Here is a 26,062-nt window from a genome sequence, read left to right as displayed (position 1 = left end):
AAAAATGGTCACGATTGTCATGAAGCAGTGGGTGGGGGAAAGAGGAGCACCCTCAGAAAACAGCAGATCCCCTTCTTGGGGGCGCCAAAGTGTCTTCTGTGGTGGTGTCTGGGGAGTCCTGAAGTTTGTCTTCACTGTCTCCGGGGATGGCATTCTCATGAGGGGGAGGTGGCTGGGTGGAGCGTCTTCTCTGATTGGCCAATCTGCGCCAGCGGATATAGACATAGGCCGGGTGAATGAACGTGGCCAGGCACAGGATGCACAGGGCTATGTTTATCTGCAGAGGGAGGAAGAGAAGAGACTGGAACAGCTGTGCACAGACTGTATTTGTAACAACTCACAGCCATTGTGTCAACTGGAAACTGTCAGGGTTGGGAGGTAGTATCGGTCATGACCACCAGGGGGGGGGTTTATTATTTTCACCTGGTCCTCATTAGTGCCAAGGGAGCCTTACCTCCGGAAGGTATTACGCGCTGACTATCAGTCGACGCTTTGGTGTACACTGTTCGCTCTGTCACCAAGCTGGTAAGCACACGGTAGACTCAGTATTAAAGGAGTCAGGTAGTGCTGGTTCGGGGTTTTGCATTTAAAAGAAAAAAAAAAAAGTGGGTTTACACTGCGAGCGCCTTCTTGTAGGTTCTTTTATTTTTCTCTTTTGTTTTTGGCTCGTGTGAGCCTGTGGGTGAGGCACGTTGTCCCCGGTATGTATTTTGGTTTGTGCGTTTTCCGGAGCTGCGACTCATGGTTGTTTATTTTGTTTACCTAGTCTTTTATACTAGGTTGTACTTTTATTTTGGGATCCCCGGTCCGGGGTTACAGGGTTTGCCTTTTAGCCCTCGTTTTGGTTGTTATTCGCCCTGGTTTTGAAGGGTTGCTTTATTTTCCTGAGCCGTTTTTTGGGGCTATTTTCTTTATTTTATCGGAGCTGTCTCCGAGTAGTTTCCTCTACCTCCCGGGGTTTAGTGGCGGACATGTTCGTGTGCTCACTTACAAGGGATTACCCTTAGTCGCGCCTGGCTCTCCGCCATTCCTCAACCTCACAGAAACAGATCTGGGGCAAATATGTATTTAAAATACTTTTTACATGCTGGCAAAAACACACCTCCAGATCCATGATAATGTTCAGTGAAACATGCTACTAACCAAATATTTTTAAATTGTCAGTTGGACAGGAATTATACTGGTTTAATGTATTTCATAAAATTATTTGTCACAGGCCTTTTGGACTGAGTACTTGATCCAGATGTTAGGGGTGAAAAAATACACAACAGATATTCAACAGATTATTAACAGAACAAAATCTGCTGCTGAAAAGCTGCTGTAAGGGGACATTTTAGCCTCCCAGGTGGATCTACCTATGATGCACTTTAAGTGCTACAGGTGACTGCCAAAATAAAATAAACACTTCAGTGGATGACCAATATGATGTATATGAAAACAGGCGCTTTCACACCGGTGTGTTCATTTCGTAATTAACATCCCAGCATACGGTTCCCGTGCCCTCTTATGTGGGTTTTGGGGTTTGGGACATATATATGCTCTGGCTGGATGCTGGGTGTGTGGGTGTGGAGCACAGTGGTGAGGTACTCACATATAAGGGGTCTCCATCCAACACCTCATTCACCAGGATGATGCAGGGGAATTGCAGGAGCAACACCAGGGTTGACAGAACCAAAAACAGGCCAAGCAGCTTCCCAAAGTGACAGATTGGGAAGCTGTACAGACCACAGGGGAGGGAGATTAGAAGAAAACGGGTGAATGGTATGAGAGGGGGGAAAAGAGGCAAGAGGGGAATCAATGGGAATGAGGGGAGAGAGGGGTTAAATTGTAAGACACATCCTAGCTGCACTGCTGCTCATAATAATCCTAATTATCAAAAACAACAATTATTCAGAGAACTGCGAGAAGGATATGTGTGATGCTCAGACAGAGATCAGCACAAGGCTAAGAACACACCTTGGGCCTCATTTATCCAACGTGAGCTGAACAATTTTGATGGTAAATCATTCGGAAATGCATTTACAGAAACAATGTGGGATTTATCAATGTTTTCGTATGTCAGTTTGTTAGTAGTATTGGAATGGATTTCATGAGTGCTCTGAACTGTTCAGGTGTATGAAAAAACATGGTGGTATATAATTAATCCTGATTAATTCTAATGCTTAATTGGAGTTGAATATAAATTCCATAAAACATGTAAACAAAGTTTGCTATGAATTGAGGACGTATCCCAGCTAACGGCAGCAACATTATCTATAGGTTCTAAGAAGAGTCCACTGCAACGCTATAAAAACAACATTCATACATACATTTTAATGTTTGCAAAGACACGATGTTACAGAGTAGCTGTAGCACACACAGTCATATAAATTAGATCATGTGTAGGCTACACAGTATTTGAAAGCAAAGTTCTTTCATCATTTCTCGGCCATCACTTTAAATCAGCTGAAATTGAATTCTGTGGTCCTAATATTTTATATATTTTATATATTTTAGAAGCATCAATTTATGCTAAGCACAAGTTCTGTGCACACACTTTTTGTTTACATTTGATTGGTATTTATCAACATACACACATGCTTCATAAATCCAGCGGAATTCGTTCGTTGGGTTCCAATCACACAGAAATTTTAACACGGATTTACATATTTAATATTGATAAATGAGGCCCCTTCTTGGAGCAGTTCTGGAATATGTGACACTGAACATTTTCCTCTGGTTAAATGAGTGAATGTGAAAATAAATCACATCATGCTCACTCACACAATGCTGATGAAGGCTGCATTCCCTCCAAATATGAAGGCGCGGTTGAGCACTTGCAGGACGAAAGTCAGGTACTGCAGCGGGAGCACAGGTATGGTGGCGCAGATGGAGAATAAGAGGCACTGCAGGGCAGTGAGGAAGAGGGAGAGCACCACAGAGCGTAGTTTACTCTCCTCCTCTGTCTCTCCTGTGACAGAGGCAAGAGCTGGGTTAGCAGAGTTAGAGGCAGCCACCAAACACTTAACCTGCCGCAATGTCCTGATTGTGTTGTTTACAGGATAGATGGCCATTGGGATTAACAAGAACAAGGGACGACTGATACCTGATTGCGATTCATTTGCTTTTGGAAAAACATAATATGACAAGACCGTTGATAAACCTTTTATTTTTTCCCTGAACAATCCGCTAAAATACTTTTCTTAAAATATTTGAGGTGAGAAATAAGCATTGCGGTTGGTGAACCTTATTCATATGATCTGCAATGACTAAGTTGACAGGTCGGGATCACTTGTAGAGTTGTTCCTACCTAAGAAAAGAATTCTAAATATGAGAAAATTGGTGAATGCGGTTAAATAACTGGTTTTAAGAGATTTAAGCGATTTAAGAACAAATCTGTTTGTCGGAGTAGTTATTTCATGAGGCCAATTGTTAGTTCATGCATAAAAGATCTAGAAAAAGGTCTAGAGTTGATTCTAAAAGTACCACCTGCATTTGGAGTCTGTTATTGTCTCTCAATCTAACCACCAAAATAAAAAACGTAAAATTAGAATGGCTCAACCTCTGACCTCTGACGCGTATGTCTATTGCAAATTTCAATATCGCACTGCAGAACTAAACTACCTGCATTTTCTTCCTACTACAAAGAAAACATAAAACATGGATCAGTATCCATGGGCATGGCTTTTGATTGATATTTGTCTGCCATCGCAATGAATCATAAATGGAACAATAAATACCAAATGTGGTGGTGCTGAATTATACAAGGTGAAACTTATTTTTAGCCAAATAAACATAGCATTAATCAAAGCGCTGACTATTTAAATCGTTTGTTGAGTTTTTACTCTCTGGTGTTTTTATTAATTGTTTTCTGTGATTGCTTTTTCTCATGCCAAGACCATGGAATTACAGAAATCGGAATAAAAAGCCTCCCTTTTTAATAGGTACTTGTTAACGTGTGGCTTTTTTTTCGGTAAAAGAGACACGGTATAAATTTAGCATGATCACATATTCTACAAAGAAATTGTAGCTAATAACCATGACCGAGACGAGTTTGCATATCTAAGGATATATAAACACACACCACCCCTCTTAAGGCAAACATAGTCTCCGTGTTATTTTTTTCGGTGAGTGGTTAAAACATAAAGACCAAAAAAATCAGATGAGCTTACATTACATTACATTAAATTATTGCCATTTGGCAGACACTCTTATCCAGAGCGACATACAGTTGATTACACTTAGCAGGAGACAATCCTCCCCTGGAGCAATGCAGGGTTCAGGGCCTTGCTCAAGGGCCCAACAGCTGTATGGATCTTATTGTGGCTACACCGGAATTACAACCACCAACCAGTCATTTACCTTAACCACTACGCTACAGGCCGCCCCGCAAGCTGATATAAGCTCATATAAGCTGATATAAGTCATGGAGAGCCATGGGCCCCCCTAAACCACGGGCCCTGGTGTCCCTGCCCCTGCTGCACCGCCTGTATGATCAGTTTTTTCACTCAAAGAGGTTATTATTCAGAAAATGTATATGTTTACCTGTTTTACTTTTGGAACTTAATTTAGCATTTCATTGAAAAATAGAGCAGAACAACTTTCTTTCTGCATTTTCCTCTACATTGTTATAAATTTGTAGCAATTTGGTCTTGGGTCTTGCTTTATTTAAGTCATTATGTCAAGTCCATGCTCATTGAAAAGTTAATTTCATGCTTAATTAATGTATTTGTATCATTAATTTGTGCGACCTTATTGTAAAGTGTTGCTGAAATTATATCCATATTCTTTTACTCACAGATTTACGATAATTTTAAAACACACAGAAATTGTATCACTGTCCAAATACTTTCGGACTGCACTGCGTGTAAAAAAATAATAATATATAGAAGTACTATTTGTAGCCATATGAACTAGTTCATCTTGTTTAGCTTGTTTTTACCAACATATACAGCCGCAAGAGATTTCATTGTTTTGATTTAGCCTGATTTTGTACACAAAATATAATTGTAAATTTTAAAATTACTGGTAATGTGATGAGTGATTTGAGAAGAAGGCTTGATCAACCTTTTGCTGAGGGATGACTGCATTGCAGATGGGAGAAAACGGCCACCACATGATGCTTCGGTAGTTCGCTGCCCTGCTTCAGCACGCCTGTGGGCAGATAACGCAGATACCCACCTGCCTGTCGCGTGCCCTTGTATCGGTCAATGATCAGGCCGTTCCAGATGGCGCACAGTATCCCACATAACTGGGTGTAGGCGAAGACGTTGGTGTAGTGGCTCACTGAGACAGAGGGAGAGGTGAGCAGAGGATTAGCATACAGCAGCACACCATAGCATGGCCTCGCACACAACTTCAGCTCCTCAGCCTGTCTCTTCTGCTCTTTGTGTCACACTGAAACCAACTTAACACGGATTGCATTAACATTTATCCTTGACGTTATGTAACTGCAATGTTGAAAAATGATTTCCCACTTTTCTCCTAAATGTGTTTGTATATACAGTGGTCTCCAGAATTATTTGCACACTTGATAAATTTGCACAGCAAATACCGTAAACTAAAACATAATACCGTTATTTTGAAGTCGTGTGCTTAGTTAATGATTCAGTGGAATCAGCAAAGTCTTGCATTTTTCGAATTAAATAAATAATGTACTCCACATGCGCACCCTTGGTTGCAACCACATCTGGCAGAGATGACAGCCATGAATCTTAATATAATCATAATTTATGATGAGGTTAGAAAACACATTTGTCAGAATTTGACTCTTCCTCCATAGAAAACTTTTCTGAATCATTGCTATCCTTGGGTTTCCACTTATGGACCCCCCTCTTCACACAGCTTTTTGAGGAGAATTAATTCTGCAGATTGAGATGGCCATTGCAGAACATGGATGTTATTTTCACTTAACCATTGGATTAAGATGTTTGTTTGGAGTCATTGAACTGCCAGACAATCTCAAGTCTAGTTAGTTGAATTAATTGTGCCATTGATCTTAAATAGGGCATTGGCAGCAAAACATCAATGACCCACCACTATATTTGACAGTAGGTATGAGGTGCTCCTCCTTGTATGCATTCCTCTTTTGCCACCAAACATGTGTGTGTATGGCCAAAACATTACATTTTGATCTCATTTCACCATAGCAGAATTCCAATGAGGTTTGACAAACTCCAGATGCTTGGTTTTGTTTATTGTGCTCAGTAAGGGCTGTCTTTGTGCCACCCTTCCAAAGAGTTTGTTGGTATGGAGGTTCCATTTCATGGTTGTTTTTCGAGACCCCAAGATGCAACCAATCTCTGCCATTCTTAAACTGTGATCCTTGGGTTCTTTATGGCCAATGTGCGCTTGCATCCTCTTCCTGGCAAGTCTGCAACCTCATGGTTTTATTATTGCCCTTACAGTGCTAAATAGCATGTTTAACCCCTTAAGTCTCACTGACACAGGTGTTTTTTGCATACATTATTTGTTTGCATGGTGCAATTTTCAATCACTATGATGACAGGATATAACGTTTGAAAGTGTTAAAACTGTCTGTATAACCTATTTTAAGACAGGATTCTCTGGGTGGTAAAACGAGTGTGGGGGCACCTCACCTTCTCTGCATTTTGGAAATCTACATGCTACAAGAAAAAAGGTAACGTCAGTGTCCTTTTGGACCAAATGCATTATAGTTTCTCATTCATTAAAAATGTGCCAACTCGGAAAACATTGATAGAATATCAATTTCTCTGGAAGATTTATTGTTGTCTGTTTTGCCGCTGTACACTTGTACATAGAAATGTTATGATCTCTGTTTTGTATAGGCTCTCTCGAACACAATAAGCCAAAGTACAACCATCTCTGATCAGTATTTGTAATTTAGTTGCAGAGAAAATCGACTGAAAGCATTTTAACTGGGGGTGTCTCGGTGGCGCAGCCTGTAGAGCACTGACCGCATGCTCATTGCGAGCCGCGACGTTGGCGGTTCGAATCCGACCGTCCGACATTTGTCGCATGTCTTCCCCTCTCTCGCTCCCATTCTTCCTGTCTCTCTATACTATATACTGTCCAATAAAGCTGAAAAAGGCCTAAAAAATTTCTTTAAAAAAAAAAAAAAGCATTTTAGCTAATGACATTATGTTTCAAGCAGTGTATAATTTGTTAGGCTTGTATAAAACAATACCGCATTTTTTTGCCTGCATATTAGCATTTTCAATATACTTGCGCAATCTGTTGCTCATCGGCTGAAACAGGTACCATGTGTCCTTTTTGGAAAACGCTCATTTTTGGTTATATCGTCCTCAAATTTGAAAAAGGTTTTATAATTGGTTGTGCCTTTATCCAAAGCGCTGTACAATTGATGCTTCTCATTCACCCATTCATACACACACGCATGCACCAACAGCGATTGGCTGCCATGCAAGGCAGCAACCAGCTCGTCAGGAGCAGAAAAACAGAAAATAACTGTATTATTTCTTATTTCACAGCAGCTTTGTGCATATTTATCAAAGGTGGCAATAATTCTGGAGCCCACTGTACTGAAACGTCACCCCCAAGAACACACATACAGACATGCAAGTCTGACTGAGTGTGTATACATTACATTTTTGGCATTTCGCAGACGCTCGTATCCAGAGCGACATACAGTTCATTAGACTAAGCAGGAGACAATCCTCCCCTGGAGCAATGCAGGGTTAAGGGCCTTGCTCAAGGGCCCAAAGGAACCACCGACCTTGCATGTCCTAGTAATTTACCTTAACCACTACACTACAGGCCGCCCTATACATCTGAGCATCAGAATGAAGTGAGGAACACATACCTTGGGCTGGGTCTCCTTCGGTCAGGAGGGTCAACATGGGGTTCAGGGTGGCAATGAACAGGTAGTGTCGCAGGATCATGACTGACAGCCACACCAGGTGCCACAGAAAAAACCAGCTGAGCACACACTGCTTAAAACTGCTTTCAGGGAGCGAGCCAGCTGGAGAGGCTGAGAAAGTGAGGGGGAGAAAGACAGATAGAGGGAAGGAATTCCTTTTGTTAACCCTTTCCATTTCGCCCCACTAGAAGGCAATTTCCACCTATTTTGTAATAGTCATATAAAAATGTCAATATCGCAAAAGCGATTTACTGCATGCATTTTTGAAGACTTAAATTAAAGAAGAGGGTTGTACCTTTCAGAAATTGAGGCAGAACAAATGTATATCCGAGCATATACACGCATCGACACTCACCTAAAAGAACGTTGGGCTGACCGACGCCCTTCACGTCGCCCCACTTTGTGCTTGGACCCCAAATAAAAATCAGAACAAGTGCGATAGGGTTTCAGCTCTACATAAATAAAATGCTCGGGCCATACCTGTCTGTGGGGCCACCTGCCGTGTGCTCGCTCCTTCAGAAATCACATCCTTCCTCCCCTCGTCTTCAAGCTCAAGCTCTATAGTGCCTCTTCGGGTGTTGCACATGTTCTGTCCCGAGTCCATCCTGTAACAGAAAGAACAGATTTAAAACCAGCTGCACCATTGTCAGCCAGCCAGCTAGCTGTTATACCACTGCTCCCCCTGTTCTGAGGAAATGTTATATAAGTAAGAAAACAATTCACTGTGACGAGGCCAACCATCTCTCCCAAGCCTGAGACGACCAGGGTCCAGCTGACCAGCTCCAAGCTCCGGTTCATTCCCAAACTCCAGTCCGAGTGCAAGCTTCAGCGCCTTCCCAAGCTCCAGTCCATTCCAACTGCCAGTCCGGGTTCTAGCCCCCACTCATCCCAGGTTTTTGAGTGTGCCCTCCGAGTATGCTGAGCTATTTCCTCATCGTATGTAATGATTGTGCCATTGACCTCCTCCCCGGACGCATTCCAGGTTTCATCCACCCTTCCAACTTCCCAAGCTGGTGCAGGCTTCTTCTTCGTGGGCAAGGAAGATGGAGATCTGTGTCCCAGCATCGACTATCGTGGTCTAAACAAGATCACGGTGAAGAACCGCTACCCTCTCCCACTCATATCCATTGATTTCGAGCAAGACCAGGGGGCCACTATCTTCACTAAACGTGACCTGCGCAACGAGTACAATCGCGTCAGGATCCTTGAGGGGGATGTGTGGACGACCGCCTTTAACACCCCCACAAGCCACTATGAATACCTACCTTTTGGATTGGCTAACCCCTGCTGTCTTCCAAGCCCTCATTAATGACGTCCTCCAAAGATCTGTTGAACCGCTCCGTGTTTGTCTAACCTGACGATATTCTCATTTTCCTCATGGCTGTCATCTTTGCCAGTACTTTGCACAAAGTATTAAATCAGGGCTGCCAATAATTGTAGAACCTATTTTTTGGGGAAATACATTATTTATTTGGAAAATGTAAAATTTTGGTTCATTCCATTGAAACATGAATAAAGCACACTACTTTATGCATTTTTTTTTTCAGCACTTTATCAACGGTGGAATAGTGGTGGACATTTCAGCAACATGTCATCCTTGGGGATCCAAGGGCAGCTGGTTCATACCCATAAGTGTAGCCCTCGGGGAGGGGGTAGGGGATGTGCTTCTTAGGCATGAGGATGAAGGTTCTTATGAGGTGGATTATGCTACATGCCGACAAGAAGAAAAAAGAGCTGTGTACAGAGATCCCTCTTTCAGAAGCCACCTGTAACCAAAGATGGAAAGGGTCATCATTATCACTATTGGCACGGATTGGCCTGGTGGCACGACAGCGTTTGTTCAATATTCAATAATGAAACAGCCATAACTTTTGACTGTCCAAGTAAAGTGGGACCAAGGTTTCTAGATTCCTCTCCACACAAAGACAAAGTCCCTAGGACCATATACACTCACTCGGCACTTCATTAGGAACACCTGTACACCTACTTATTCATGCAATTATCTAATCAGCCAATCATGTAGCAGCAGTGCTATGCACACAATCATGCAAATACGGGTCATGACTGGAAATACCTTCCACTTGGATCAACGGGAATCAACAAGAGGGTAAGTATCTTTATTTAAAAAAACGTACCATCCTCATTAGTCGTTGATTTTCCTTGATGCAATGTGGGAGTGACTCCTGTAGTAGTTAGGACTTTGATGTAACACCGAATTATATATTTTGTCATGTATGTAATTGTCTGTCATTATATTTATTAACATTATTATTGACTGCAATATTAGCATTCCCTTTATTGCATGAACTGCACATCCCTGTTTTTTCCCCAAGTTGGTGCTGTTACTCTAGAAGCTGCTTGAGCAGTGCATACCTCCCAGCACACATTTTAGACTTATTTTAAGTCTAAAAATACTAGCAGCCTAGCTATTTAATGGCTGTTACCTTGATGATGAGGAAGATGATGGCAGAAGAATCGTAGGCTCCATTGTACAAGGTGATAATGGTGGAACGATGGGTGTCAAAGAGGCTCCCCACCTGTTGAAAGAGTCAAAAATGCACAACCACAACTTTACAGAGAGCCCACGATTGTGTATGCTCTATTTTCAGTTCATGCATTTAGGTGGAGCTAGAGAGGCCATTGATTGCTGTGGTTAATTGTGAGATCTGGGACCAGTATTTAACTTTAAAAAATATGGATCAGAATTATACACATTTTAAAATTTTTTCTGATATGTCAGAAAGGTGGTTTGTCACAAGTGTCACAACTGTACTGGTGGTCAGAAGACCATTCAAGTCATTTAACTCTGACATCCAGATATCTGTTCAGAAATCTGAAATAGTAACACATATAATGCAGTACAAAATAACAAGTTTTCCATAGCTAAACTTCAAATTCAAATGTATTATCATGTTCAAACACTGGAATAAAAAATCTTGTATCACCACAACATTCATGTAAGGTGCGTGTTTACATAGGATTGATACACTTGCAATGATCAAACAACATTTAATAGAAAACCAAACTGAAATCAAATAACTTTGTAAATTTGTTGTGGATGCTATTTTGATATGAACATCAATACGAACGACATAAGAGGTTTCGCTGCTCTTTCACTATAGTTTTGCTGTGTAATTTAACCCAAGTCATTTCATTTTAGTCGACTCGAACCGCCCATCACTAGTACCTTGTGGTTGAGCTGGTTTCTATTCCAAGCCATTAGCATTCTTTGGTGATGACAATTTGCCATAAATATTTAATTAGCCCTTGTCAGTTAACAAACTGTCTTGTCTTGCATATGATTCATTGAGAATGGGGACACACCTGAAGGTTTGTGATGAGTAACATTAATCCTCCAACTGCAATGCAGATTAGAGCTGGAAAGAGTATATTGGATACTTCTGCAAGAAAAATGGATAATATATGAGCTAAGCTAAGCATTAATTGACACAAAAATCTACAGCTCCGGAATTATTTGACCCTTGATAAAAACGCACAAAAAATAATACAGTTATTGACATAAGCTTTATTGTCCAAAATGCGTAAAGTATTGGGCTTTATTAAAGATTCAATGGAATCAACTGAATTATTTTTAAATAAAACATTTATTTCCCAGAAAAACAGGTTCCTCAATTATTGGCACCCCTGGTTTATTACTTTGCGCGAAGTACTGGCAAAGATGACAGCCATAAGACTTTTCTTGTAATTTGTGATAAAGCTAAAGAACACATTTGGATGGATTTTTGACCATTCCTCCATGCAGAAAATCATTGATATCCTTGGGATACCCAACTCTTCAGTTAAGACCAGTTCAGGTTTTTCATGGGATTTATGTCTGGAAACTGAAATAGCCATAACAGAACATGGTCCATTCTGGTTCCTCAGTGGTGGAATTACTTGCCTACCACAGGACAGCAGAATCTCTCTCCATATTTTGATGCAGATTAAAAACACACCTTTTCAGACTATACCTTAGTCCTCCCACCTGACCCCCCCCCCCCCCCCCCCTTCCAATATCCCTTTTGTCTAACCCTAACCCTTAAAAAAATAAACATATATAAAAAAAACACTTATGATGACTATTGTCCTTTTGTTTAGAACAGCTCTCCATGCGTGTTTCTCTATTTATGGATTTGATGTTTTTAACTTGTGGAGGAACCTATGCACTTTTCACTTTGGATTAACAGCGTCTGCCAAAAGACAAAAATGTAAATGCAATGTAAAATGGTTGTTGTTTTTAGTTAACCATTTCTGTGTGGATTTTGATGAATGCTTGTCCTACTGGACAATCTACCAATGACCAAGATGTAGCTTCCTAGTAGAGGCCACCAGGTTTTCTGGCAAGATTCCGGGAGTTCAATTCTTTGTGCCATTGATCTTAAATAGTGCCCCTGGACCACTGAAAAATCTCCAACACATCAATAATCCACTGCCATATTTGTCAGTAGGCATGAGGTGCTTCTCCTTGTATGCATCCCATTTTGGTGTCAAACATGTTGATGATGTGCATGGCCAAAAAGGTAAAATTTCGGTCTCATGCAACCATAGCACTCTCTTCCAGTCATAATTCCAATGAGGTCAAGATGGTTTTGCTCATTGTGCTGTCTTAGTGCTACCCTTCCAAAGAGTTTGCTGGTATGGAAGTGCCATTTTATTACCTTATTATTATTATTTTACACTTGGTGCCCCAAGACACAACCAATCTCTGCAATTCTTAAACTTGGGTCCTTGGAATAAAGCACACTACTTTAAACTTCTTGTCCTTGGGTTTCTTATGGCCTCCTTCACCATGTTCCTTTGCACTTAACATTGCACTTGCATCCTCTTCCTAGCAAGTTTGCAACCAGTCCATATTTTGTATGACTTTTTATTACTGCCCTTGCAGTGCTAAGTGGTATGTTTAACATTTTCCACATTATATTTGTACCCATTACCCAACCTGTGATGGTCAATTACCGTGTCTTCTGAATCAAAAGTTCTTTGGCTTCTCCCATGCTGATGGTTGACAAATGGATTTTTCATACTTGTTACTTCATTTTTTTATACTCCCATGAAACAGGAAGTCATGAAATGACTATGTTTGAACATAAAATATAGATCATTTTAAATGTTTATTATGTGCAGGCTTTTTTTATTAAGGGTGCCAATAATTCTGGAGCCCACTGTGTATGGCTTGCTAACTGCCACTGTGTCAGGTGAAAGACACTTTACCTGGATGTGAAAAAGCAATCATCAAGGTTCCGCTGGTGTACAGTATTCTGGGAAAAGAAAACACAGATCACACAAAGGAGTTTAATCACTGAAAGCACAAAGCTGACAAAGGAGTTGGGGGGCTTTATTTCTGGGGGGCAGAGTGAAAGTTTGGAACAGCAAGGTCAATTCTTTGGTTTTTGTTATACACTGAAGACAATTGAGTTTGATGTAAAAGATGTTCATGAGATGACAGATCCGAATTTCAGCTGTAATTTCCTTTACTTGCGTCTAGAATTGTTAAACAACTTAGAACATATCACCACCCAATTTTTAGGTGAGAAAAAGTATTGGAACATACTGATTGACAGTCAACCAGATGTGTCCTGTTAGATTGATTGGTTAAAAAATAAATTGTTCTGAATGTCTACTCTTGGTTTTAACCTTGGGTTTCGCCTGTGAAAACTGCGTTTGTGTCTTTGGGAGAAAAGCAAGCCATTTTGAAGCTTAGAAAAGAGGGGAAATCGATCAGAGTCATTGCACAAGCTTGTACAGGATAGCTTGTACAACAACTTGGAATGACCTGAAACAAAAAGAATCCACTGGCATATTGAGCAACAGACAGTTCTGGAAAAAGGTCTTGTGGACGGATGAGACTCAGATTGACTTATCAGAGTGATGGCTGAAAATCAAAGGGTAGAGGCCAAAAGGAACTGCCCAAGAACCAAGAACCCTGTCATATGTGAAACATGGTGGTCGGGGTATTATAGTTTAGGCAAGTATTGCTCCCACAGGTGCTTGCTCATTAGCCTTCATTGATATTGTAACTGCTGATAGCAGCAGCAGAATTAATTCTGAAGTGTACTGAAGCATCTTATTGGCTCAAGATCACTCAAATGCCTCCAAACACATTGAACGGTGCTTCATCCCACAGTAACACAATAATCACAATCAACTACAAATCTCTTCCATGACTTTTGTCCAGAATGCCACAATAAGTGCAGCTCATCATGCTAACACATTTCATTTTGGTCTTACTGCCTTGAATGTACTGTTCTTCACAGCACAACAAAGTGAAAAACTTACATTCCCAGCAGTCTGGATGCCAAGGTACCAAAGTAGTCAAAGAAGAATCCATTGAAAAGGCTAATGAAGTTCTGAAGGAAGACAGCGATGGTGAAATCCAAGGAGAAGAGCTCATTCTGTCTGCTACAGTCTGGGAGAAGTGAAGGGACCACACCACATACATTTTTAAAAACATTATTTTCAATACCTGCATGCTGTATGTAATCCCTGCATTTTCTCTTGTCCTGTATTTGTATTGGCTTACTTTTAATATATTATATTATCTACAACAGTGGTTCTCAAACGGTGGTACACTTACCACTCGTGGTACACATAGCTCCTTCTTGTGGTATGTGAGAGGAAGGCAAAAAGGCCAAAAATATAAATAAAATACCAATCAATTAGAATTGGAACAAGTACTCGAATTAATCATCAAACAGAGATCTTTTATTTAAGATATTTTTAGGCCTTTTTCAGCTTTATTGGACAGCATACAGTATAGAGAGACAGGAAGAATGGGAGCGAGAGAGAGACATGCGACAAATGTCAGATGGTCGGATTCGAACCGCCGACGTCACGGCTCGCAATGAGCATGCGGTCAGTGCTCTACAGGCTGCGCCACCGAGACATCCGTAAACCGAGATCGTTGCGTGTGGGGTAAACTGTAATGTCGGTCAGAAAGCTATTCCAGTGAAAATGAAATGGATGCTTGAAAAAGGTCCTTATATCATGGCTCAAAAAGGCTACCATAAGAGAAATGGTTGAGAGGACAGTGGCCTTTTGGACAGCCCTGTTGAAACTGACAAAGTGGATTATCATTATCAGTAAGCCAAGTAGCAGCATGAGTGTCAGCATAGCAGCAAATGTGAGCAAAAATGGTGCAAATCTATAAGAAAATATCTGGGTTATCGCAGTTTTGGATTCACTTGGAGCCTGTGTTTCATGGCGCTTACCTCAAAGCTCACCTCGAGTGACCCAGACATCATAGGGCTTCGTTCACAAGCAGGGGCACCTTTATCATTGATTATAGCCCTTCAACTAAATCAGATATTATCTTTTTAATTAATGTATTTTATGGGGGTATTTGGTCTAAATGTCAGACATATTCTTTATTTTAATATATTTTATTTTATGAACGTATAGGTGTTTTTATTTTTATTTTTTATTTTGCCAGAGTGTATCTAAATCAATTGTCATTGATAGTGGTTTGCAGAAATCCTAATATTTCAGGAAGTGGCACATTGTTTAAAAAGTTTGAGAACCACTGATCTACAATACTGTGTTATCTACAATCCTTTAACATCATTTTCTAAATTGTAATTTTATTATTCACACATTTTTTTATTTTCACTTTGTTTTTTTATTCAGAAAGCATTTTGAATGAATGTATTGAAAAGCATGTCATACATCAATGTTATAATTATGATTATGATTATTAGTACTGATCAGCAAAAGGTCACACTCACCTATGTTCTGTGTGGCATTGGGTCCTGTAGCATTCACACAATGGTCACTGAAGTACCCAATGTCTTTCAGGATAAACACCAGGGAGGGCCACCCAAAAACAACCCCAGTAAAACACAGGCACTCCACCAGCCCTGTGGCCAAGGTGAGACAGTAGCGAACATTCACCATCTTCAGCCTTGCCTCTCTCTCTCTCTCTCTCTCTCTCTCTCTCTCTCTCTCTATATATATATATATATATATATATATATATATATAATGTAAATGTAAATGTAAATTTTTTTCCTCTACCCAATCTATATCTCCCTTGTTTTTCAGTCCTCAACCTCTCACTTGCTTCTGTTGCTGTTGCTCCTCTCTTGTCCTGGAAGAAAAAAGGAAAGAGACACAAATATTAAAGGAAGATTATGTTGTATAGGGAAGAGTGGAGGAGGCAAATTGTCACACTTTTCACTCGTTTTTACATTTCTTGGGCATTACATCTTATTTCGGTTAAGTAGAGGGTGTGCACCATCAGTGGGTAAGTTCTCAAACTATGTGGGGTAGGTTCTCACATTGGATGTATCAACAAATAACACAACCAAGTCATTATGATTTATTTTTATTTTTATTGTATATAAAATTCTAAACCAAATATAACCAAAGGAACAGCGGGGAACAATCCCCATGACAAAGAACTTCGTAAGACACCTCATTCCCCGCCAAAAATCTCATAATCTCTACGACAAACAACAGCGGAATGCGAGTTTCCGACACTTTTCCACTCTGCCTAAAGAGTTGTGGGAGGGGGTCCAACAATAGACTAAACAATAAGAAAGAGAACACTGCTTTGGAATCATTGCCTTGCTGTGGTATGAAGCGGGATGGTTGGAGGTATTTGATTGAACTTGACCAAATAACAAACTTCTGTATACTTCAGAAATAATTATGCTGCTGCTTTCAGCAGTTACATTATCAGCGAAGGCAAGTGAGCCAGAACTCTGGCAGCCATGCACACTATAACACCCCCACCACTTTTCACAGATGAGGGGGGATGCTTTGGTTCTTGGGCAATTCCTAACCCTAACCCTAGCCACCGCACTTTGCTCTTGCCATCACTCTGATACAAGTCAATCTTGATCTTTTCTGTCCACAATACCTTTTTCCAGAACTCTGCTCCTCTGCTTTTTTCTTCATTATGGTGAAAATTATTTTGTCATCTATTGTAGAGGTCTTTCTTTGCCTACCAAACCCCATTTCAATTACTGAGCAAACCAGTCCACTCTGTCTTCTTACTGATGTTTCAAACTATTTATTTTGGTAAGCTTATTGATTGGCCTATGACTCTTACCAGTTTTAATTCTTATTCAAGCACTCAAAAGGTTGATATATGAACGCTGCACTGCCTATTGGGCAATTCTCACCAAGTCTTGAATTTTGATTAGCTGATAAATAGATAGATAGATAGATAGATAGATAGATAGATAGATAGCTCTTTATTTCCCCTGTGGGGAAATTTCAGTCTCATGGCAGCAGAGATTAATAGAATAAAAGGAATAAGGGAATAAATAGGAGGAACACAATAGATAGAAATACTTGCGGCCATATTTCTTTGTGTACATTTTTGAAGGAGGCAGTACTCCAAACTTCTATACAGCATTGAAGCTTATTTGCTTCTTAACCCTATCCAATCTGCCCCTTAGTGGTTGAGTCATCACATCTCAAATTATTGTTGCCTTCATATTTATAACGTACAAAAACATGCAATGTAATAAAACGACAAAATGGCAATACTAGATTGTTAAAAAGACTCTCCACTAGTGAGAACAGCAGGTTAGATGTTTATCAGCCTCTTACTTGCAAAGCAGGACAATAAAACTCCAGCCTCCCCCTCGCCATGCAGTCTGGAATATTCTAACAATCCTTGATACTGTTTCTCTATGTCAAATAATCTTATTCCAATAAAAGAACAAAAGAATACAATTCAGAAGTTGCATGAATAAACACATTGTTTATTTTCTTAGCTTACTTTCATTCCACGTCCAGCCAATATATTTCCGGTTTGGTAGAAATAAGGTTGTTTTGCAACTTAATCAATACAGACTGATGTTCAAGTTCATTTCGTAATCTGTTCAGCCGTTTTTATTTTTGCAGGGACTATACCATAGCAAATGCTGTCTTGAACTACTTCTTATTGTTGAATAAATGCATTGCTAGGCCATTTCAGTACCGAACTAATGGAAAACATGGTAAGCTTCTTTTACAGTGTTTCCTACCCTTTCCAACAAGGTATAATGTGTCATATTCAGGTGATGGACAGTTTAGGAATATTGCTGTGTTCGTAAAGATAAACCCCCAATTGTACTGGCTAACGGGGCTAGCAGGGCTCCGGTCAACTAATTTTGAAATAAAGCTCCAAGTAAACGTGATGCAATTTGGTTAGAAAGCATTAGGGCCGGTTAGAAAGATTTGGAGAGGTTTCTGGATATCTTGGCATTCTTTATAAAAACATACTCTTGTGTATGTGAATAAAACGCATGTGAAGGTTAATTGTCTTTACATTTTGTATCAAAAAAGCTGTTTTAATGTCTGGACAAATATATATGCAGATGTTTTGTATTTGGAAAGATATGGGGACACTTGAGGACATCTGGGTGCAGTTTTTGGAAAACTCGTGTGGAATTTGAATTCCTGTCGACATCTTAACCATATTGTGTTTCCATCAGGTTTGTGCACAAATATAAAGTAGTTGTGGGTTGGTACTTGACTTAGAAATTGAGATATTCAATAAAGCCACAAGGCGTTTCGTAATTATGTTGTATTTTTATGTAACGTTTGTGTACACTGTATGTACATGCTCTGACATACAGTCCCCTCCAAAAGTATTGGAACAGCAATGTCAATTCTTTGTTTTTGCTATACGCTGAAGACAATTGAGTTTGATTGACTTAAGCACAGATTTTGTCCGTACTCCTGTGATTGACATTTCTGACAGCCATTGAGAATGTAACTGTGGGCGGGCTGTCTGAGACTACTCTCCAGCCTTGTAACGTTATACCATTGAACAGAAAATGCGTTATGCACTCTATGGTTTCCCCACGATTCAAGTCAACTCAACTGCTGAAGTAAACAAACAACATGGCTGACCATGAAAAACTGGTGGTGTTTATGTTGCAAGTGTATAACCTGTCTACATTCTGCAGTGACACAACGGCAGAAATTATACCACTCGTTAACTAGCTACATTGGTTGCTCATCTGAAAAAGTCAGTAAATTGTATATTTACAAATGGTTTCAGATGTTTTTTGGTATTTTTTACAATTCCCCAAATGTAACTTTTATGCAGAGAAGATAACTTTCAGAGATAATCTTCCCTAATCAGCCAACTAATAACATTGACAACATTGTTTGACATCAATTTGCACACAGAACAGGCTTTACTATGACAATATGTTCTATTCTAATGTCATGCAGGAACAAATACTTTGCATAGCCTTTTAGTTGATGGATTACTATTTTACAATGTGTGCATTCATGGGTGCTGCCATTGTTGTGAGACATCAGACAACTGCTTCTCGTGAAAGAAGCTTAAAGTTCACACGCAGGAATTCTGACTTCTATTGCACTTTTCCTGCGTAGAAGGTTGAAAAAAACACAACAAACTATAAAAGGAACAATTCATGTTATTAATTGATGTACGCATAGATGACATGACTTTGATATGATAATTTGTGTTTCATTTGGAGAAAGTTGAAGGTTATAAGTCTTTCTACTTTCATCAGTCATAAATAGACTGAAGAATGTTACAGCAATTTAACCTGTCATGGTAAAATTCATGGAATGCCACTTCCCAGCTCTGCCCCAAATGACTTTGGCTCATGATCCAAGTCAGACTTTGGATCTGCTCATGATCCAAAACATACGAACGTATCTGTGAAGCACAGTGAAGGAAGTGTCACAGCTTGGGCTTGCATGGCTGCTTCTGGAGTAGGCTCACTAATCTTTATTTATAATGTAACTCATGAAAAAACATTCAGTCTGCCAACTTACAAAGAAATGCAGACAGAATGTAATAGGTAGGAACATCATCCTACAGCAAGACAATGACCCAAAACACACTGCCAAGACAACAAAGGACTTCATTAGGGAGAAGTAGAAGATTTCAAAATATTTAATGTAAACTTTCATTGTTCATATCAAAGAGCACCAGATTTATGCATTTACTTGTTGAAATTCTTCTGAGCCAAACCCCGACACCCTGAAATAGTAGAGGGACCCCTGCTGTCAACTGGTTGGGATCCCTAGCTACTTAACTAACGACCAAGGAAGAGGCAAAAGGCGTGAGATACAGATAAACATATCAACGAAACACAAAAGTGGGTCTGAATTTGAAGTCATTGACGATTTGTGCAAGGATGCTGTTAAAAGTCAGTTTTGACAGTGTGAAATTCAAAAGGGATTCTTTTAAGGGGGGGATCTCCCGCTGTGGGTCTGAACAATTGTTCTTTACATGCTAACAGTAATCCCTGACCAGTACATTTATTTATATTAAGGATAATGTTAAGTAATCTAGATGTACTGTTTATAAAAGGTAAAAGCACCAGATAAGTTTCAAGCTCCAAAACCAATAGTAGATGAGGGTGTGTTTACTAAAGCTGTTGGATTTGGAAAATTAGCCTACTTACTACAGATAAGAAATGGGTTATATGGTTATATCTTGGGTTTTAAAGTGGTCTTGTGTTTCATTTGGTGCTCCCCCTCGAGATCTGCTGGGCAACCGCAAATTTGCATACATATATTCTTAATTTTTCAGCAGTAACTATTTGTTGTTTGCACAACTACATATATACTATAAATACAACTACATATATACTATATGGTACCAAAAGACTCCAGTAGGAAGCATAGACATTTGAATCATATCTTAGTTACATAGCCAGCTAGTTACATAACCAAATAACATAGCCTTCGGAGGTGGTGTTGGATTCGGGATAGCTGAGGGAGGCAAGTGTCAGGAGGGGGGAAGGTATTCGCAGCAGAATTGGGATTTGCAGTGTGCAGTTCCGCTTTAATTACCACTCAGGTCACTGAAACAACCAAAAACATGAATCTTAGGTAGAACATCTTTCAGGTACAACAGCACAGATTTGTTCCAGTTTCTGAGGGATGGTTTTACTGAGGCTCATTAACAGACTGATGTGCCGTCAGGAAGTGACTGCCAGCTGCTGGGCCTTCATTGTTATATTTCTTTACTGACAGATAAGATCGGTCGTTTTTCCCGTTTTACTGATGTGATAATTATTAGTTGAGGTTATTTTACTAAATTAATACCTTAAGTGTCACACCGACCCAGGGCTGTTTGAAGTGTTAAAACGTATGCTTCTAAAACGTATGCTTATATTAAGATGTTATTATTCTGGGGTGCGTATCCCGAAGCCTTCTTAACGCTACGTCGTTCGTAATACCACTCTATACCTTAGCGAAGTTGTCAGCTCAATCCGCTAGTGGCCACTACTGTTACGACCGCAATCAGCTGTTGCTCTGAGTAACATCTCGATCTGTTAAGCAATATGTACACTAATAATTCTACAGTTGGCTAATAATATTACTAAAATACCACATTAATGGCACTGTTTTCATGCCAATAATAAAATTTTAAATTATGAAGGATGCATGTTGCACTTTATTGAACATGTTGCCTAATTGCCTTTTAAATGATATTCATAAACTGACGATTTCTCTGTGTGCTGGAGCGATGTTTAACCATAGTTCTTTCTTGGTTTTGTTGAACAGCGTAGCCCAAAAACTGGAAAATAATATTTCTTTATTCAGCGCCACGTCAAACAATATCTCCATTTAGTTTGGTGTGAAGCTGTGGGACCGCTTATTTCTTTGTTTTTTCCACCATATCTTATGTAAAAAATAAAATAAATAAAAATTGTTTTCGTGTTGGTGCGTTTTGCTTGTTGGTGCGATTTCATTGAAAACGTCAGCTAATCAGAGAAAATCGTGAATTACCCCAGTAATGTGATGGTGCTTCTGCCAAATCAACCCTGATTGCAAAGTCATTTAAGGCACTATGACAAAGATTAAAATAATGTAAATAAAACATGAAAACATAAAACATACATTCAGTCCAAAGCAATTGAAGACCATTACAGAGGTAAAACCATTAAACAATCAAAAATGTGTACTTACCTTGACAAATTAAATGAAAATAAAAGATCCCACACATGAAGATAACTTTTTCCTGCTATACAAAGTCAAATCTTCAGTGGCTCTATTTTCCGGCCAGCATATGGCGTGCAAGCTGTAGTACTGGCTAAATGGTATTTTCATAATGGTGTTTTGTATATAGCCAGATTGATATCCCATTTCATCACTCCTCATGTAACAAAGAGGGAAGAGAGCCAGTAATTGTGTGCGGGAATTCAAGTACGTCAAAATTGGCACATAGCATTATCTTTTTTCAAGAAGCACAATACTTGCCAAGTGTTAGCAGATAATCTTGAACCAGATGGCATGAGTGTTGTTTGTGGATTATGTTAAAAAATGCAATCTGGCAACTTCATTACATCAAACAAACAGACAAAACCAATTGATCCCTTCATGATGAATTTTCATAATAAACTTTGAGGGCTTACAGAAGTTTCCCTGGGGAAACAACAAAATGGGAGACCACCAGTAGACAGTAGAAAGCTGGGAAAAAACAGGAGAATTGACAGGAATCTGCTAGTATTGCATCAGGCGCTGCCTACATGCCGTTCATTTCAGTCAGATAACTTGATTTACCTGTGTATTGGCAATCCGAGCATGCCTATTAGTTAAGTACGCACACCCGGATGGGATTAAGGCGACATGGCTCAGGCAGTAAGAGCAGTCATCTGGCAGTCGGAGGGATGCCGGTTCGATCCCCCGCCTGGGCTGTGTCGAAGTGTCCCTGAGCAAGACACCTAACCCCCAAATGCTCCTGACGAGCTGGTCGGGGCCTTGCATGGCAGCCAATCGCCGTCGGTGTGTGAGTGTGTGTATGAATGGGTGAATGAGCAGCATCAATTGTACAGCGCTTTGGATAAAAGCGCTATATAAATTCCAACCATTTACCATTTAGGTATTCCTCCATGTCTGGAAAGACAGCCTACTAACCTCTAAACATACCCTCTCCACAGCATGTTCCTCATATTTCCCCTTGACAAAAATAGAAACAATCCCAGGCACCTGTTTAACACTGTTGTCAGACTTACTAAGAATCATGTTGATTCCTGTGTTTCAATATCTAGTATTTCAATATCTCATATTTAGTAGCAATGACTTCATGAAGTTCTCTGATGACAAAATTATAAAGGGTCAAGATTAAAATTTCTTCTACCACCAGGGTCTGCCCTTATATCTACTCAACACATGGATGCAGAATCTTCAGAAGGACGAGTGGCCTATCTGAACTCTTTTGCTCCAATAGATCTCATAAGTTTAATACCATAGTTAATTCTTAAAAATATTCTACTTGTCTTATACACAAGCTATTGCAGGAGCTACTACAAGTGATTGGAACACCACTGTTACATATTGTCAATACTTCTTTAGCATCTGGACACATACCACAGGCTCTTAAAGGTACAATAGGTACAATTTTTGTGTTAAAACATTGTCTATCATTGAAAAAGGCTCACTGACGTGTTGACTCACCCTATGCCTTTGTTTATCGCCCTTAAATTCAGGTTTCAAAATATACAGTTGATGGCCCAACACTCTGCACTAAAACATTGTATAACTGTACAATAATTAAAGTTCATTGGTTGAAAATTGGTTCTAGTTGCCACAGCACGTTTATAGAGAAGGGGGGGATAAACAGTGTTGTGGTTTGAAGGTTTGTGTTGCTGCTATTCCTCTTTTGACCATTAGAAGTCTGAAATGACATATTGTACCTTTAAACTTGCAGTCATCAAACCCCTTCTTAATAAGCCAAACTTAGATGTGAATGACTTGTCTAACTACAGGCCCACCTGTTCCTTTATAAAATACTAGAAAAGGTTCAAAACAATTTTGTTGATTTCTGAACCCCAATTATAAATTGAAAGTTTTTCAATCTGGTCTTAGACCCTTCCACAGCACTGAAATAACCCTGGTCAAAGTACTCAATGATGTACTCCTAGCTTCTGACAGTGGCTACATCTCTGTACTAGTGCTTCTAGATTTAAGTGCTGCATCCAACACAGTTGATCACCTCATCCTGTTGGATAGACTTTAAAATCTTGTAGGCCTCTGTTGGCAGGCTCTCTCTTGCTTTAGATAATACCTATCCGACTGATATCAATTTGTGCATTTTAACAATGACTCCTCTTATCAATCTAGGGTCAGATATGGAGTACCACAAGGATCCCTTACTCTTCTCTCTATATATATGCTTCCCCTGGGACAAGTTATTCGCAAACATGGCATTAACTTCCACTGCTATACAGACGACACCCAGTTGTATTTGTCAGTCAAACCTGAGGAAGATTTCCAGCTGTCAAAGATGGAGGCTTGTCTTATAGACATAAAGGAATGGATGACCCACAGCTTCCTCTTGCTGAACTCTAATAAGACAGATATAATGGTAGTGGGGCCCAAGTCCCAAGTTTAAGTGTTAAAACATAAATGAAATGATAATAATAATAATAATAATAATAATAAACTTTATTTATAAAGCACATTTAAAACAACCATGGTTGACCAAAGTGCTGTACAAAACCAGGCAATAAAATGAAAGATAAAATGAAATAAAATGAGATAAAATGAAATAAAATGAAATAAAATGAAATAAAATGAAATAAAATGAAATAAAATGAAAGACATCTAGATTTCCCATTTATGTCTGACATAAAGGCCTCACTAAAAAGGTGGGTTTTTAACAAGGATTTAAAAACATCTATGTTTTGGGCAGATTTAATATGTGGCGGTAGGCTGTTCCACAACTTGGGGCCAGCTACCTCAACGGCCCGGTCACCACTCCTAGCTCTCCTCGACATAGGGACATCCAAAAGTTGCTGATTGCATGATCTAAGTGATCTAGCTGGGGTATACATATTGAGGAGTTCAGACAAGTACGTAGGTGCTAGACCATTCATTGCCTTAAAAACAAATAATAAAATTTTAAAATTTATCCTGTAACGGACAGGAAGCCAATGTAGGGATGGAAGTGCTGGTGTAATATGCTCCCGTTTCTTTTTGCCAGTCAGAAGGAGGGCAGCAGCGTTCTGCACTAGCTGCAGACGGCAGAGAGAGGACTGGTCTAAGCCTATATATAGAGAATTGCAGTAGTCCAGCCGAGATGTTATAAAAGCATGGACCACTCTTTCCAAATCTTTTTGAGAAAGATAGGCCTTGACCATGGCTATTTGTCTTAACTGAAAAAAGGCAGCTTTGACAACAGCACTAATTTGCTTCTCAAGTTTAAAGGCACTGTCAAAGGTGAAACCAAGGCTTTTCACAGCAGGAATATTTTTGGGGGCCAGGGGGCCCAAAGCACCAACAATGTCCTCCAATTGAGCTGGATGTCCAAACATAATGACCTCTCTCTTATTTTCATTTAAATGCAGGAAGTTAACATCCATCCAGTCCAAGTCTTTAAGACAAGCAAGTAAAAGCTGCAGTGACTTCTTGCATTGAGATTTTACAGGTAAGTAAATCTGTACATCATCAGCATAGCAATGGAAAGAAAGGTTATGCTTCCTGAAAATTGACCCCAGGGGCAGCATGTATAAAGAAAATAAAATAGGACCTAGAATAGAGCCCTGGGGGACTCCACAAGTGAGTGGGGCTGTATCTGAGGAGTAATCTCCCACATGGACAGAGAAACTCCTGTCCAATAGGTACGACCGAAACCACTCCAAGGCAGCCCCCTTAATACCCACACAGTGTTCAAGGCGAGATAAAAGAATCTCATGATTCACGGTGTCAAATGCCGCTGTCAAGTCTAAGAGCACCAGGATAGCAGGCCCACCGAAGTCTGTAGTTATTATCAGATCATTAAAAACTCGTAAAAGGGAAGTTTCAGTACTGTGCCGAGGTTTAAAACCAGACTGAAACTTTTCACAGATGTCATTTTTATCTAAACTGTTTGTAACTGAATAAAAACTGCTTTCTCCAATACTTTAGACAAAAAAGGTCACTTGGAGATAGGCCTGAAGTTAGAGAGAACCGAGGGGTCAAGATTTTTCTTTTTGAGCAGTGGTTGCACTACAGCATGTTTGAATGCAGCTGGGACACATCCTGAACTGAGACAGGTATTGATTAGCAATAATACGCTAGCACCAACTGAATCAAAAACTTCTTTGAGAAGACGAGAGGGGATGCTGTCTGAGGGGCAATATGTAGGCCGCAGATGCTTAATTATATCTGAGAGGGAAGGGAGGGATATAGGCTCAAACTGGTCAAAAATGGCAGAGCACAGAGATGGAGCAGGGTCAATGGTAACACTCAATGTGTTAACACTCGTGTGGGCTAGCCTAAGAGTAGAGACCTTCTCAATGAAAAATTTAAGAA

General features: G+C 39.8%; 2 protein-coding genes across 2 annotated transcripts in view; one reads left to right on the top strand and one right to left on the bottom strand.

Annotated features, from left to right (window-relative positions):
• Positions 1 to 52: 52 nt before the first annotated feature.
• On the bottom strand, positions 53 to 15,730 carry LOC133109473 (equilibrative nucleobase transporter 1-like). The gene is made up of 12 exons (XM_061218796.1): positions 15,562 to 15,730; positions 14,117 to 14,246; positions 13,052 to 13,098; positions 11,165 to 11,241; positions 10,285 to 10,377; positions 9,467 to 9,606; positions 8,321 to 8,445; positions 7,784 to 7,951; positions 5,161 to 5,265; positions 2,764 to 2,950; positions 1,592 to 1,715; positions 53 to 277 (listed from the first exon to the last, which is right to left on the bottom strand). The coding sequence occupies exons 1-12, from the start codon at positions 15,728 to 15,730 to the stop codon at positions 53 to 55; spliced, it is 1,590 nt and encodes a 529-aa protein (XP_061074780.1).
• The window catches only part of LOC133110142 (equilibrative nucleobase transporter 1-like), a 124,848-nt gene continuing 105,346 nt past the window's right edge, over positions 6,561 to 26,062 (top strand). The window contains exon 1 of the mRNA XM_061220028.1: positions 6,561 to 6,590. The gene's annotated coding sequence lies outside the window, so the exon portion shown is untranslated. The remainder of the gene's footprint in view (positions 6,591 to 26,062) is intronic.

Source organism: Conger conger, chromosome 14, assembly GCF_963514075.1.
Source record: "Conger conger chromosome 14, fConCon1.1, whole genome shotgun sequence".
NCBI lineage: Eukaryota > Metazoa > Chordata > Actinopteri > Anguilliformes > Congridae > Conger > Conger conger.
Note: the sequence above shows the minus strand (reverse complement) of the source record. Positions and strands in the feature narration are given on the sequence as shown.